This window comes from Meyerozyma guilliermondii, genomic scaffold, assembly GCF_000149425.1.
Source record: "Meyerozyma guilliermondii ATCC 6260 scaffold_2 genomic scaffold, whole genome shotgun sequence".
In the NCBI taxonomy this organism is placed as follows: Eukaryota; Fungi; Ascomycota; class Pichiomycetes; order Serinales; family Debaryomycetaceae; genus Meyerozyma; species Meyerozyma guilliermondii.
Genome location: NW_001809799.1, coordinates 162,164 through 177,068, shown reverse-complemented (window position 1 = coordinate 177,068; position 14,905 = coordinate 162,164). Strand labels below are relative to the sequence as shown.

Genomic DNA, 14,905 nt, shown 5'->3' with positions numbered 1-14,905 from the left:
CTCGGTAATTTCTCGCTAGGCTTGATTCCGGTGTCGCTATCTGCCGGTGAGTGCGAATTCCACCGCTAAAACCTTAATGTCCAATACTGACGACTCCAAAATATCTGTGGCTTTCGTATGCCTTGGAAACATGTAAGTGTCACAGACTACACAAGCAGCACCCAAGTTCCTCACCAGTCTTCTTGGGACCCTGGGTCCACATTTTTGCTCTCAACTAACCAAAGTTGCCGGTCGCCAATGGCGGAAGCAGTTTTCAAGAGTAGAGTCAAAGAACTAGGGTACGAAAACCGGTTCAATCTTATAGATTCGTATGGTACCGGAGGCTGGCACACTGGTGAGTCTCCAGACTCCCGTTCCGTGAAGACTTGTCGTAAACATGGTGTTCCTGTGAACCACTCAGCTCAACAGATCACCAGCAGTGAGTTTAAAAAGTTTGATTATGTGATTGCCATGGACAATTCCAACAAGGAAGACTTGTTACATATGAAACCACGCAATAGCAATGCTAAAGTGGCGCTTTTTGGCGAATGGAGGACGGACGAGTCGTTCGGCAAGATTGTGGTGGACCCATATTACGGTGGAATTGATGGGTTTGAAACCAATTTCAAGCAGTTGAGTCACTTTAGCGATGAGTTCTTGAAGCAGGAGTTGGGAGAGAAGCAGAATTTGTAGAACAACCAATACGCCTATGACTAGAAATTCGCAGCCATAGGTGAGTGTGCGACTGATGGTCATTGTGAGAAGATTAGCGCAAACTTTTGTAAGGGTCAATGCCGTTTAGCCAATATCTGAGAGTACCAGACAGTCCAGACAACAGAATACCATCTAGATCCCTTGTGTGTAGACTGAATTTGGTTTAGTTTGTCCATATCCATTTTCGCGTAATTGTCAGCACCCTCAGCACGTCACAGTCCGCCTTTTCTCACATACTCCACCACCATTCCTAGCTCTTTTAATCTGTAGAAGACCACACTTATACTCACCATGAGTGCACGGAAGCTCCAACAGGAGTTTGACAAGATCAACAAAAAGATATCTGAAGGACTAACAGCCTTTGATGAAACGTACGAAAAGTTAGTCTCGCCAGACGTGGGTCAGCAACGAGAGAAACTCGAAAATGATTTGAAGAAGGAGATCAAAAAGCTTCAGAAACTGCGTGACCAGCTCAAGCAGTGGCTCTCCGATAGCAGCATCAAGCTAGACAAAAACTCGTTGCAAGAAAACCGCACGAAAATAGAGCATGCTATGGACCAGTTTAAAGATTTGGAAAAGATCTCGAAAATAAAACAGTTCTCCAATGAAGGACTCGAGCTCCAAAGCCAACGGAGGTTCAACAAGTTTGGTGGAGCCGACGATTCCAAAAAGGCAGAGTCGTGTACTTATATTTCCGACATAATTGACCAATTGAACCAACAGAACGAAACTCTCGACCTGGACATCATTTCACTTACCCAGCAGTTAAAGAAGAACAAGAACACTGCTGGAGCCCAGAAGGAGTTGGAATTCGCGCGCGAGTCGTTGGCGCGTAACAAGAGCCATGTGGAGAGGCTTGAAGAGGTGTTGCACAATCTCGAAACCGACCTTTTGGCACCGGAGAAAATCGACGAAATCAAGGACGATCTTGATTATTACGTTGAGAACAACCAGGAGGAGGATTATGTTGAGTATGATGACTTTTACGATCAATTGAAGGTGGACGAAGGGCTGTTGGCACAGATGGCAGTTGAGGCACCCAGAGAGAAAAAGGAAGACAACCATGAACACGGTGACCAACGACCAAAGGAACAAACTTCTGAGGCCTCTGCTAAAGATTCTGCAAAAGATTCTGCCAAAGAGCCTTCAAAAGAGCCTTCAAAAGAACCTGCGAAGGATTTGCCAAAGAAACTCTACTCAAACGTAGTCAAGGCACCTCCTCCAGGACTCGAGCCCAAGTCGTCCACTGCTTCGCCCATTCCTCGCAAATCCACCCTGCCCAGCGTAATATCTACGTTTGGAGAAGGTGTTACTGCTTCGACCCAAATGGCGGCCAGACGGTTGCAGCACCCTCTTCCATTTGCAGTGGCTGCCCCCATGTTAGAAACGTCACTTCTCAACTGTCCGGACTCGTTTGATGCCGAAAAACCCCGCCAGTACCACCCGCTCAACACCCACCCTTCGCTGGTGGATTATCCACAAGAACCCATGTACGAATTGAACCTGAGCCATATCATGAAAAAGTTCGATAATGACACACTATTTTTCTGCTTCTATTACTTGGAGGGAAGCAATGCCTTGGCTAAATGGAATGCGGCGAGAGAGCTCTCCAAGCGTGGATGGGTGTTTCACCATGAAACAAAGCAATGGCATTTTCCAGAAAAGGCAGCGAAATCTCCAACTCCATCGGGAGATGCGACAAGCTATAAATACTTTGACTACGAGAAAACTTGGCTCACCCGAAGAAAAGAGAACTTTGACTTCCCAGCCGAGCTTCGGGAGGTGTTTCAGTAAATCTAATGCTAATATAGACAAACTCTTTGCAAACTGTAGCCAGGAACTGTAGTACTCTTTGCAGCCATTTGCGAGGGGCAGAGCCATGCTAGATGCAGTACATATTAAACTGAAACGGGTTGATCTATTAACAGAAGCAAGATTTTTTTGACACAAATTCCATCTACGGAACCTTTTGATACTAGTTTTATTTGATTGGTATACGTTTCTGTTTTATCTGCGATACTGGAAGGCTGATACCTAGGATCAAGTGTTGGTGATAACTTTCCAGATCGGAAAATACGTGGATGATAATTTTCCATTTTTGAACCTGCTATAGATTTGCTATTGTACGAAGTGTTCATTAGCTTTCAGGAAACTGCTGATATTACAGGGAAAGCTGAGATAGGATAGAGTCAGCTGACCGAGATCAGAGAAAAACAAAGAGACAACATCTTAAGAGATCAAGAACCATCAGAGATCAAGATCAAGATCAATAAACAGTGAGAATCAAAGAAACATCTCACATCCTCCCGAGATTCACTAAAGCAGAAGGAAACACTACTTGTCTGATTTTTCTTTCATTTTCTGTCTCTTTTTTTCATGTCAAAATCAGACACAGTATTCGACATACCCACACTTGTGGAAAGAGCCACGTCCACCGGCTCCGATGGCTGTATCATCTGCTCTGTACCCACTTGTCCCACGTGTAAAAAAGGCGAAGAATGCCAGTTCACTCAAGGAACTTGTCATACGTGCGCCATTGCGTCGTGCGTGAAATCCGAGTCCACCGGTGGTCTGACCAACACCGGAGGCATTGTGGGAGGAGCGGTAGGTGGAGTAGTGGCGTTGGCACTCATAGTGGGCTTTTTGTTGTACTGGTTCGTGTATCGCAAGAGAAGAAGTGTGGCACTCGACGACCTGGACCTCATGTTGAACGACATGAAATGGGACGAGGAGTCTGTAACCACAACTACGGGCCGAGGAAGCAGCAGCGATGGTCCTGGAGAAGCGGCAGGGCCCGGAGGAGCAGCAATTACTGCAAATCCCGTCGAAAAACCACCGATGAGAAGACATCAAACCTACTATACAGCCCCGAACCGAGGCGCCATGGCTAACCGTCGTATATCGTCGTACGAGCTGTTTACCAAGCCACAAGCGAAACGGAAAGCCGCGGGCCGGCCTCGAGCATCGCACAAAGGTTCGTCGCTGAAGCAGCGGCTGGTATATTTGAATCCATCTCATCGTAATTCTGTCGCAACTACGGTTTCCACCACCAATGCTTCCAACATTCTTCCCATAGCCTACATTCCCGGAGTCACGGTGCGACCCACCAAGAACAATACCCGGTCGATCTACTCGTACGAAGAAGAGAGTATTTTTTCCGACTGGAATACCATTGAAAATGCGTCGATTGTAGGAGACGTCGTCAAAGCGTCCAACTCCGAAAAGGGTCAGGGTCCTGGGGGTTCCGGCCGAGACCCCACGATGACGGCGATCAAGGCACAGCCGCGGTTGGTTCCTGTGGACAGAATCGAAGAGGAAGACGAGGACGATGTGACCGACGAAGATCGGGACATCGAGTACAATGCGGCAGAATATGTTCCCATACATACGGCTACGGCCCCTCCAACCACACAAACCACCGAAAATTCCGAGCCTTCACACGATCCAGACGACACCTACTCTTCCGACTCCGACGTGGATTCAGATATTGGTGAAATAAATCGGGCTGCAAGTTTGCATAGAATCCAGCCAAGAGAAGTGTTAATGGATGGCCACGACGGTGAAATTCCAATAGATATCAGTGAGCTCGATGCACCCATGCGGATGCAGAGCGCCAATGGGCTGGGAGCCGGGTCGTTTGTGCTAGACGTGGAAATGGATATGGAGCCATATGTGGACCGGTCGCAGCCATCGAATTAGGAAACCGCTCCGGATCTTTTGGTGGGGGAAGGAGAACACACCCAAACACCCGCATGCCCGCTGAAGCGAAAACCATCAATAAGCCGCACCGGTCTAGACCCAACCGGCACCCAACATCGTGGGGTCCAATTCCGATAATTTCACCATCTAACTAAATTTGATCGGGGTTGTGCCTACAATTGCATCACTTGCTCCGCCCCTACTGCATCCAGCATACCAGTTTCCCGTGATCTGCTATGGGTTTTCTTTTTCCATTAAATAACTGCTTAGTCACCGTGCTCGCTTGCTCAGTGAAAATGTATTTAACCGGCCCGGCGCGCCCCCAACTTTTCTTTCACGCAACTACTCATGACAGACATTGATCAACTTGCTATTGCGACAATTCGTCTTCTTTCCGTGGACCAGGTGGATGCTGCTCAATCCGGCCATCCTGGTGCACCTTTGGGACTTGCTCCTGCTGCACATGCGGTCTTCAAGAAAATGAAGTTTAACCCAAAAAACACAAACTGGATTAACAGAGATCGTTTTATCTTGAGTAATGGTCACGCTTGTGCTTTGTTATACTCCATGTTGTGCTTGTATGGATACGCTTTGAATGTTGATGATTTGAAGCAATTTAGACAAGTGGGCTCTAAAACTCCAGGACACCCTGAAAGATTGGATGTTCCCGGAATCGAGGTCACCACCGGTCCATTGGGTCAAGGTATCTCCAATGCCGTGGGATTGGCTCTTGCTCAAAGACAATTTGCCGCCACCTACAACAAACCAGACTTCCCAATCTGCGATTCGTTTGTGTATGCGTTCCTCGGTGATGGATGTTTGATGGAGGGTGTGGCTTCCGAGGCCAGTTCCATCGCTGGTCACCTCCAGTTGGGTAACTTGATTGCCTTCTGGGACGACAACAAGATCACCATTGACGGTGACACCGCGGTGGCTTTCACCGAGGACGTGGAGGCCAGATACCGTGCTTACGGATGGCACACCATTCACATCAAGGAGGGTGACAACGATTTGGAAGGCATTGCCAATGCTATTGAAGAGGCCAAGAAGGTCACCGACAAGCCCACCTTGATCAGATTGACCACCATTATTGGATTTGGATCGCTTCAACAGGGTACTCACTCTGTTCACGGTGCTGCCTTGAAGGCTGATGATATTAAGCAATTGAAGGAGAAGAATGGTTTCAACCCAGATGAGAAGTTTATCATTCCTCCTGAGGTGACCGCTGATTACGCCAAGCATGTTGCCGAGAACCAAAAGATCGAGAGTGACTGGAACAAATTGGTTGTTGAGTACAAGAAGAAGTACCCAACCGAGGGTGCCGAATTGGCCCGTCGTTTGGAAGGTAAGCTTCCAGAAGGATGGAAAGATGCTTTGCCATCTTACACTCCAAAGGACAAGACCCAGGCCACCAGAGCATTGTCTCAAACTGTGTTGGAGAAGCTTTACCCTGTGATTCCAGAACTTATTGGAGGATCCGCCGATTTGACTGGTTCCAACTTGACCAGAGCCACCGAGGCGGTTGATTTCCAACCACCATCCTCAAAATTGGGTGACTATTCTGGCCGTTATATCAGATACGGTGTTCGTGAACACGGTATGGGTGCTATCATGAACGGTATTGCTGCATTCGGTGCCAACTACAAGAACTTTGGTGGTACTTTCTTGAACTTTGTTTCTTATGCTGCTGGTGCCGTGAGATTGTCGGCTTTGTCCCACCATCCAGTGGTGTGGGTTGCTACCCACGATTCCATTGGTTTGGGAGAAGATGGACCAACCCATCAACCAGTTGAGACTTTGGCTCACTTTAGAGCGCTTCCAAATATGTCTGTGTGGAGACCTGCCGATGGTAACGAGGTGTCTGCTGCCTACATTGCTGCTCTTGAAACCGACTCTCATCCTTCTATCATTGCTTTGTCCAGACAAGGATGCCCACATCTCGAAGGATCTTCCATTGAGAAGGCTCTTAAGGGTGGTTACACTGTGCACCAAGTTGAGAACCCAGACATCATCATCGTGTCTACTGGATCTGAAGTTAACATTGCCGTTGAAGGTGCTAAACAATTGGCCAACGATGGAATCAAGGCTAACGTTGTCTCCATGGCAGACTTCTTCACATTCGACAACCAGCCATTGTCGTACCAATTGTCTGTGTTGCCAGACGGTGTTCCAATCATGTCGTTCGAGGTTATGTCCACCTTCGGATGGTCCAAGTACTCTCATGAGCACTTTGGCATGAACCGTTTTGGTATGTCGGGTAAGGGACCAGAAATCTACAAGGCATTAGGTTTTACTCCCGAAGGTGTTGCCGACAAGGCAGCCAAGACTGTACAATTCTACAAGAACAAGCCAGTGGTGTCTCCTTTGAACAAGGCTTTTTAGGTAGGTGAGTAGAGTAATCAGATTTAGTGAGCGAAGACTAAGCGTAGTGGTGAGGTTGATTAACTGACTGAGTAGACAGTGTCCTAATTTCTTATCACTAGTCTTCGCATAAAATGACAGATGCAAGAAAATTATTGGCTCGTAACCTGGATATCTGATGATAGCATCTTGTAACTGTGAATTGAGCTTCGGGCGTGTTAATTTCTGCTTATTGAAAATCAAGTAAAACGATCATTGAACCGTCTAGAAATATTAAGAAGTGGTTGAAAATTCAACGATTTGCGCATAGTCGGTTGAACGTCAAAGCCATGCTGATACGATATTCAAGAAAAAAAACGTCTTGAAAATCAGAATTTAGTCACATAAAACCTATTTAACCAATTGATGAGGCTAATCATCTTTCAAAGTCGGTGGTTTCTTCTTGAAAGTGCTCTCCACTTTCGACAGCTTCTTGACAGATGGTGCGGCGCAGAAGCGCAAAGTCAGACGCACCGAAAGATGATTTAATCTGTGGCGGAACCGTTGGAAATCATTTGAGTATTGTCGTTTTGTAGTTTATTTCGAACAGCCTAGTACTTTACGTGGCTTATCGGAATTTTGTTTAGGTTGATCTAAAAAACATTAGTGTTCGAATTAACAAATGGTGCATGTGCTCAGTAATTCTGGAATCAAGAAGTGGTCAAAAATTCAGAGGAATTGAATCACCAAATAGACTATACACCACTAATCAAAAAGCTTGATGTTGAGTTTATTTTCAATTCTTTTGTTACGTATCATCCTAAATTTACATTTATCACAGATGATATCGTATAATTCTCATCTATCATATACATCTTCGACGGTTCATACGGCTCACCTTTTTCACCTCGCTTATTTGTAAGTGTCAACGACGTAACGTCCCAAAATCTTACCTTCGGCCATCAATTCGTAAACCTTTGGCAACTCGCTCAATCCCACAACCTTGATAGGACACTTGATCAAACCTCTGGAGAAAAATTCAATGGCCTCAGCAGAGTCGGCTCTGTTACCCACGTAGGAACCCTTGATGGAAATGGTCTTGACAACGGAATCAAAAACAGAAGCAGAAACCTTGGCACCAGCTGGCAATCCCACCAACACGACAGTACCGGCAGGTCTGACGTACTCTACCGATTGTTGCATGGCTCTCTCAGAAACTGAAACATTGATCACACCATGAGGACCTCCATTGGTGGCCTTGATGACATCCTTAACCAAGTCTTTAGAAGTCAAGAAATCGACGAAAGCTTCAGCACCCATCGATTTGGCAAACTCACCCTTGTCAGCACCACCATCGATACCCACAACTCTGTAACCCATGGCCTTAGCGTACTGGACAGCCAAGGAACCCAAACCTCCAGCAGCACCAGAAATAGCAACCCACTGACCGGCAGTCAAGTCGGCCGTTTTCAAGGCCTTGTACACGGTGATACCGGCACACAAAATTGGTGCTACCTGAGCCAAGTCGGTTCCCTTTGGAATACGGGCGGCCTGCACAGCATCGGCCGTAGCGTACTGTTGGAAAGATCCGTCGTGGGTGTAACCAGACAAGTCAGCGTGAGGACAATTGGATTCTTTGGAGGTGATACAGAATTCACACGACAAACAAGATCCGTTCAACCACTTGATACCAGCCAAGTCGCCGAGTTCCCAGCCGGTGACATTTTCACCAATTGCAACAACCTCACCAGCACCCTCGTGGCCTCCCACAAGAGGAAGCTTGGTAGCCAATGGCCAGTCTCCCTTCCAGGCGTGAAGATCGGTGTGGCACACACCGGAATATTTCACGTTAATCAAGATCTCATTGGGCTTAGGCTTGGGGACATCGATGTCTTTGTACTGCAATTCACCACCGTTGGTCTCGAAAATCACTGCTTTTTGTTTAGTTGGAATGGCCATATTTGAAATCTTTGTCAATGATTCAAATCAACTGCCACCGTGCTACTTTTATAGACCTCCATCGGACCCCCACATCTGCGTCTGGTGATCTTATGTCCGACGTGCAGGACCCGGTGGTATGTTATCAGTGAAAAATCATCCGATGGAAAATCGCGGCCAGGAACCGACCGAAAAAACTTCTTTGGTGGTTGTTTTCGCAAATCCATTGCGTGGAGGCGAGCAACTGTTATACTCAGCGCCAGGACCTCCAAGGTGTGCAACGGTGGTTATACCATCGGAGTTAGGACAGCTTCGCCTGTCAGCCAGTAGTTGGTGTAAGTCCGAATTGAGGGGAAAGGTGCGCGGATGTCCGAACCACGGAGTGTGGGGCAAACAACCAACGGTTGCAGTGTTGGTGTCGCCGTTAGTCGCATTAGTCGCATTATCGCATTAGTGCCGGGCGCTAATAACAGCCTTCGAGCAAAAATGATCTAAACCTTATGAGCCAATTTGGCAATTTGGCAATTTGCCAATTTTGCTCTTGCCTTTTAGGATTGTATTCTGCTCTTCGCTTCTTAGTAGACGTGGGACTTTGGATCCCATTTTTCATTTTGCACAAACTCCACCAAGGCTCGCAGGCCAGTTTGAATGAGCGGGTGGCCACTTACCACCGAAAGAAACTTTTCTAACCCCGCTCGGCGCTTTTCGATGTTTAGGTCGCTGAACTTGTTGGAATTGAGGAGAATTTTGCCGGGTAGTGGAGGAATTACTACTCGGGAAGTTTCTTGTTCGAGTATCTTGCGAAATGCTACAAAGTCAGAATACCGTCTCCGGATCCTGGAGTTGCGTTTTTTGAACGCAGGAATGTTGGTCTAGGTTAGTATTGGTTTGTGAACTTTGTTGTTGTGGTAACTTACTCTACAAACGATCTCAAAATCGGTGAAAGTCTCCCTGCCAAAAGTGTGGGTTTGCGGATTGCGAACTTCCACCTCAAGGAAATTCTCTGGCTCGTCGTAGATGTCTGTGTATTGGTGCTTGGACCGTGGCGCCGTGTCTATGACGTCGCTGATGGGCTGGAACTTGTGGGACATGACGGTTTGAGATGTGCGATCATTAGTTGATTTGTTGCCAGTACACCAATACACCAATACACCAGAAGAACAAACGAGAGAAATCAATTGATGCTCTTTCAAGTGAGCACACCTCTTTATCATTTCTGTTCGATATACTTTGGATGACTGATTTTGTAACGTGAAACCACAGCGAATCACAATCTTCATTATTGTGACTCGAACCCATAAGAGTTCATATCATGACGTTATTTGATTTAGTCACCTCTTCAGGCTCAGATTAAATCAATGTTCATCTTCCTGCTCTGAAGCGATAAGAGAGTAGAGAGAAGCACGAGTTTCTTCAAGGGCACTTATGTGATAATCACCATTGTGTTTTGCAGTCAATTAGAGAAACGAGAAAGAAACGAGCCAAGAGATGAGAAGAAAATCAGAGACAATTAGAATACCAAATCGGTAGAATAGCAATTTAGTCAATTGTAACGAATTTTAATCATTCGTTGTTGACCTGAATTCTGGTTATCGTAATTGATCATACAATGGCACTGAGGCGTTGCGGAGACAATTGCCTAAGCCATCAAGGCTAATTACAGGAGTAACAATGGCAGTGCGGTAGCGAGAGGATGACGTTACACACGATGCTAAGAGTGAGTTGTTGAGATCATTAGGATGAGATAAAACTAGTATCGGATTCGTTTCAAAGATGTTTCAGATTGACTTGAGATAACGAGGGACACATAGACTTAATGGTGTTTCAGCCTGCAGTCTACAAGAAGAAGTCGAGATTTTCTCAATTTCAATCAAAGTTTCAATTTCCGTCTCAATCTCACATTGATCACCTCAATGGCACATTAATCTCCCATTAATCTCATTCTTAATCTCATATCTAGATCAAGTAATTCTCATTATCTCAATCTATTTTTATCCATTTCCTCTTTTCGTCTCTGCACACCCGCCAGAACCTCGTGCGGCCACATTTGTGGCGCCCCGTGCGCATTACCACCCTGTGCAGAATGAGTCAAATCTGGACCATGTGGCTAAAATTAGTACCACCACAACCTCAACTTTTGTATCAACGTGGGTCAAATTTGCCAACACTACACTAATAGTCCACTCTACTTCTAGTGCTGATGCATCAGACTGCATTGTTGCGCTTGTACATCAAAGTGCGTTGTGCAGCTGGAACGGGCTTAGTTTGTGAGACGAGGCTTGTTGAATTTTTGACCCATTGGCTTTATTTATAACCAACGACGCCTACCCACGCGTAATTTCTGGACTTTGGGCGGGTTCTGGGGGATTTGACTTTCTGTGTTGTTTTCTGTATTTTGCTACTAACTGTGTCTGGTCGCTGGTAGATCGACGGCAAGTAGAGAAGGGAAGAAAGAAAAAACCAGAAAAGAGAGAAAGGTGGCGACAAAACGAGAAAAGAGAAAAGAGGGAGAAATAAGACGAATAGTTTAGTATTTGTTCTGCTTAAATTTAGCGAAAGCGGAAACCGGAAAACTGAAAGTTTGCCGAGCAGAACCGAGCAGAAAACGAAAAGAAGCCGAACAGAAACCGAACAGATACCGAGCAGAAGACGAATAGTCGTCATCTCGAATACCAATCTTTTATTCACAATTCAATTCTATTGAAGACTAGACATTTTTATCATGTCAGAATTTTACACCAACAACCTCAAAATCATCCACAAGTACTTCTGCTATGGAGTATACCACCCTGTGTTTTGGTCTGTGGTGGCTATAGTAGCGACGGTTGTTGTCAATTTTTCGCAGCTTTTTCACTTGGCAGTCTACGGCAATGCCGAGTTTTTGTTTGCATCCGACTACATAGTCGATCTTGTCCAGGTAACGGTATCGCTCTTGTTCATCACCAGATTCTCCATGGGCCATTTTTTCGGTCCCGTGGGTGAAACTATTTTATTGCTGTTACAAAATATTGGTTGTGGTCTTTTGTTGTTTCATCACCAATATTCTTTGGTCTACACTCCTATCAGTACCATAATCAAGGTGTTTGTCATTTGCCAAATAGCTTGTCCCTATGGTATCATAGCCATCAACATAGTTAGCGACTGGTGCAAAGATGATGACGACAAGACACCAGCCAACTATCGAGAGTTTGTCATCGATACAAATAACAATTTTCTTCCCATTTTCATGGGCCATTCGTTCCTTTGCATCAACTCCAAATTTCCGTTTGCAGTATGGCCCGTGTCTGTGACCATTTACAAGTTGGCCCAATTGGCCATAAAATTCTATTGCATCCATGTGTTTTGCCTTTTTGAAATGGTGTTGATCCGCCATGATATTATTCTGGAAGGCTTGGCGCCCGACTATGCTGAGTACTATACCCCGGTGGTTTTAGGAGAAATCAAGCAGTCGGCACCAAAACATGTACAAACCACTCTGAACAATTATTTGTTAGTTGCCATGGCAACTATTTATGCATTTGATGTTCTCTTTGTGGTTATTAGTATATATAATGCTTAGATCTCGTAGCGAGAGAACACCTTGCTGTGGGCCAATACAAGTTGGTTGGGAATATCGAAATGGACACCGGACTGAGAATCGGAAACGAAGTCAGAAACTAAGTCAGAACCGGACTCTAAATCAGACTCTGAAACTAAGTCAGAATCGGACTCCGATGTAGACTCTGAAACTAAGTCTGACCCAGACTCTGAATCGGACTCTAGTGAGTTAGCAGACTCAAAATCGGTTTCGGAATCGGAGTCAGATTCCGAAATGGACTCGTGCAGATCTTCTTCTTCGTTATTTGGCATTTCTTCGTCAATATTTGTTTCTTCTTTCCTTCTTTCAATTTCCCTCTCGTTTCTTCCGTAACTGCTCAAAAATGTTAGCATAATATGTTCATGACTCCGAGATTCCCACCCATCTTTTTCGTCCAAATACGACTCGACTAGCGTATCAAGTTGCTCTTCTATAAGCTCATCCCAGGAAGTTTGTGGCCTACTTTGGGTCAACTGCTCGATATGCGGAATGGTGGAAACTAATGGTTCGGATTGCAAAGGTGTAAAAAGCACAGAAGGAACTCTTTTCCACAGTTCTACGGCTCTTTCAATGTCAACTCTAGTCACAGAAGATGGATTTTCTGTGTTTCTTGTCGCTACCCATCGACTTTGAATTTTTTTTGCAGCAACATCTACCACAAGTTTGTAGGTATAAATTCTCGCTAGTTCTTCCAATAATGCAAAAGATTTAAGATGAAGTCGAGGCACAGAATCATGATTGACGGTTTGGGATACACCATGAGAAATGTGGAGTGCCGCATCAAGGTTGAGAAGACACGGATCAGCCGAACCTGCGGCTGCACCGTTATGCACCATACCCGTTTCCCCGTCAGGTGCGTCTTCACTTGCAGACGAGGTATATGCATCAAAATGTCGTTGAAATCGGCGGTTTTCGTCGTTCACCCTTTTTCGTTCGCCCTGGATCAATATGAGCGCCTGCCGTTCCTCAATTGATGTGAAAGCCTCGCTCATCTCGTACGCAATGGGCATATCTCGATACAGAATGAGTACCGGAACATGCATGTCGAGTCGGAAATTGTGATGGGTTCTCCGACGAGGAACCAGTACTTTGTAATGGGCCGATTTCAGATATCGTTTCATTTTTTTCAATGATCTTTGTAGTATATGGTAATAACTGAGGATTTCTAACTCTGACTTTGTTTCGAGCGCCGCCAGAATCATATCGACGCAATGGATCGAATAGCGACTTAGAAGCCGGAAAAACTTGTCTTTCTCCCCGGAACTCCACCAAGTTCCGGGGGTATTATCGGGTTCACCATATTTCAAACTGTCGCTGGAAACCATCAGTGGTTTCAACCCAAACGACTTTTGCTCGCCAAAAAACTCTCTCACATGCGCATTGTACATGGCAACATACCCTGGGAGCGGTTTGAGCGGGGCTCGCCGCTTGCGCGGTCGGTTTTGGCCCAGAGGTGCCGCAGCCATCTCGGTCTCATCGCCCGGAATTGTTGTAGATTATGGCCGGTCCTGCAGCTAAGCAAACTATAGACTGACGTTATTCATGACATTACTCCTATCTGCCCAATCACCTATCTAGCCCTATCTAGCCCTATCACCTATCATCTGTCTCGCTCCCGTCTAGCTTCGCTTTGTGCAATTGTTTTACCAAATCTTCTTCATCATCTTCATATTCGGTGTCCACCCAGTCGCTGTCGCTTTCTTGGTTATGGCGAAGAATTCCCGGTAAAAACGGCTTGGGGGCATCGTCGTCGGGCCGGTTAGAGTTTACGTTTGAGCCGACAATTGACCTGGAATCATTGGGATCAACATCGATATTTGTGCTGTTTGTGCTGTTTGTACTTGTAATTCCGTCTCCGTCAGCCTCGAGATCATCGTCGTCAAAAACCTCCACGTACTCCTCGGGAACAAGACCGTTTTCACCGGTGGCTGGGTCCTCGGCTACTAACCAGCCTTGACCGTGGCGGTAGGATATCCAGATCACCTGACCCTCCACCAACTTGACCTCGTTATCGTTTTCCGGTGTGAAGTCAAAAAGCGCCACCGCCCGGCGATTGATCTCGTCCGGCGACTGGTCGTCGTCGTGGTAGCTGTAGTCGTCGTCATACTCGTCGTCGGAGTTGTTTTCGTACACTTCAAAGTTGCCCAGCCGTAGCGGGTGCGATGACGAATATGCAAAATCTTTGATGATGGTGTTGGGGGGAAAAAGGCTGGCAAAGGAAGTCATGGGAGTGGAGTGGAATGGAGTGGAATGGAGTGGAAAGTGGAAAGTGAAAAGTGAAGAAGTTCACAAAAGTTTAATCTGGTTTTTTGGTTTGGGTGGGATTGATCGTTGCTCTGATCGTCTTCTTATCTGATATTGTCCAGGTTTTTTTACTTGTTTTTGTTGAGCCGGTGCCTGGGTGGCCGGAACTTGATAAATAGCGCTGCACCGGCCTCCTCCCTCTTAAGTTGGCTTTGTTTGCGTGACCCAGCTAGGTTGGTGTCCGTTGCGTGAATGCGATTCCGGCGGTTTACTGGTGCACCCGTGCACCGCACGCACACCTGAAAAACTGTGAGACTGACTACTGAGAACTTACATCACTTCATCTTTAATTTCATTTGATTTCATTCAAATTATTTTCCCTTCATTTTATTTTCTTCATTTTCTTCGTTTTTC

The 14,905-nt window shown here is 45.9% G+C and overlaps 8 protein-coding genes across 8 annotated transcripts; 5 read left to right on the top strand and 3 right to left on the bottom strand. All coding sequences in view use genetic code 12, as the record gives it.

Annotated features, from left to right (window-relative positions):
• Window positions 1-117: 117 nt before the first annotated feature.
• LTP1 (tyrosine protein phosphatase) lies at window positions 118-672 on the top strand (the record flags this gene model as incomplete). Its single annotated transcript, XM_001485564.1, has 1 exon — window positions 118-672. One exon carries the CDS (start codon window positions 118-120, stop codon window positions 670-672), a length of 555 nt encoding a protein of 184 aa, XP_001485614.1.
• Window positions 673-984: 312 nt separating this feature from the next.
• On the top strand, window positions 985-2,487 carry NOT5 (CCR4-NOT core subunit; the record flags this gene model as incomplete). Its single annotated transcript, XM_001485563.1, has 1 exon — window positions 985-2,487. The coding sequence occupies one exon, from the start codon at window positions 985-987 to the stop codon at window positions 2,485-2,487; it is 1,503 nt and encodes a 500-aa protein (XP_001485613.2).
• Window positions 2,488-3,069: 582 nt separating this feature from the next.
• Window positions 3,070-4,392, top strand: OPY2 (Opy2p; the record flags this gene model as incomplete). Its single annotated transcript, XM_001485562.1, has 1 exon — window positions 3,070-4,392. The coding sequence occupies one exon, from the start codon at window positions 3,070-3,072 to the stop codon at window positions 4,390-4,392; it is 1,323 nt and encodes a 440-aa protein (XP_001485612.2).
• A 348-nt stretch (window positions 4,393-4,740) lies between these two features.
• Window positions 4,741-6,774, top strand: TKL1 (transketolase; the record flags this gene model as incomplete). The annotated part of the gene is made up of 1 exon (XM_001485561.1): window positions 4,741-6,774. One exon carries the CDS (start codon window positions 4,741-4,743, stop codon window positions 6,772-6,774), a length of 2,034 nt encoding a protein of 677 aa, XP_001485611.1.
• Window positions 6,775-7,644: 870 nt separating this feature from the next.
• ADH2 (alcohol dehydrogenase) lies at window positions 7,645-8,691 on the bottom strand (the record flags this gene model as incomplete). The annotated part of the gene is made up of 1 exon (XM_001485560.1): window positions 7,645-8,691. The coding sequence occupies one exon, from the start codon at window positions 8,689-8,691 to the stop codon at window positions 7,645-7,647; it is 1,047 nt and encodes a 348-aa protein (XP_001485610.1).
• Window positions 8,692-11,392: 2,701 nt separating this feature from the next.
• PGUG_01280 (uncharacterized protein) lies at window positions 11,393-12,229 on the top strand (the record flags this gene model as incomplete). Its single annotated transcript, XM_001485559.1, has 1 exon — window positions 11,393-12,229. One exon carries the CDS (start codon window positions 11,393-11,395, stop codon window positions 12,227-12,229), a length of 837 nt encoding a protein of 278 aa, XP_001485609.2.
• Window positions 12,226-13,713, bottom strand: PGUG_01279 (uncharacterized protein; the record flags this gene model as incomplete). Its single annotated transcript, XM_001485558.1, has 1 exon — window positions 12,226-13,713. One exon carries the CDS (start codon window positions 13,711-13,713, stop codon window positions 12,226-12,228), a length of 1,488 nt encoding a protein of 495 aa, XP_001485608.2.
• Window positions 13,714-13,840: 127 nt separating this feature from the next.
• On the bottom strand, window positions 13,841-14,473 carry NBP2 (Nbp2p; the record flags this gene model as incomplete). The annotated part of the gene is made up of 1 exon (XM_001485557.1): window positions 13,841-14,473. One exon carries the CDS (start codon window positions 14,471-14,473, stop codon window positions 13,841-13,843), a length of 633 nt encoding a protein of 210 aa, XP_001485607.2.
• Window positions 14,474-14,905: the final 432 nt, after the last annotated feature.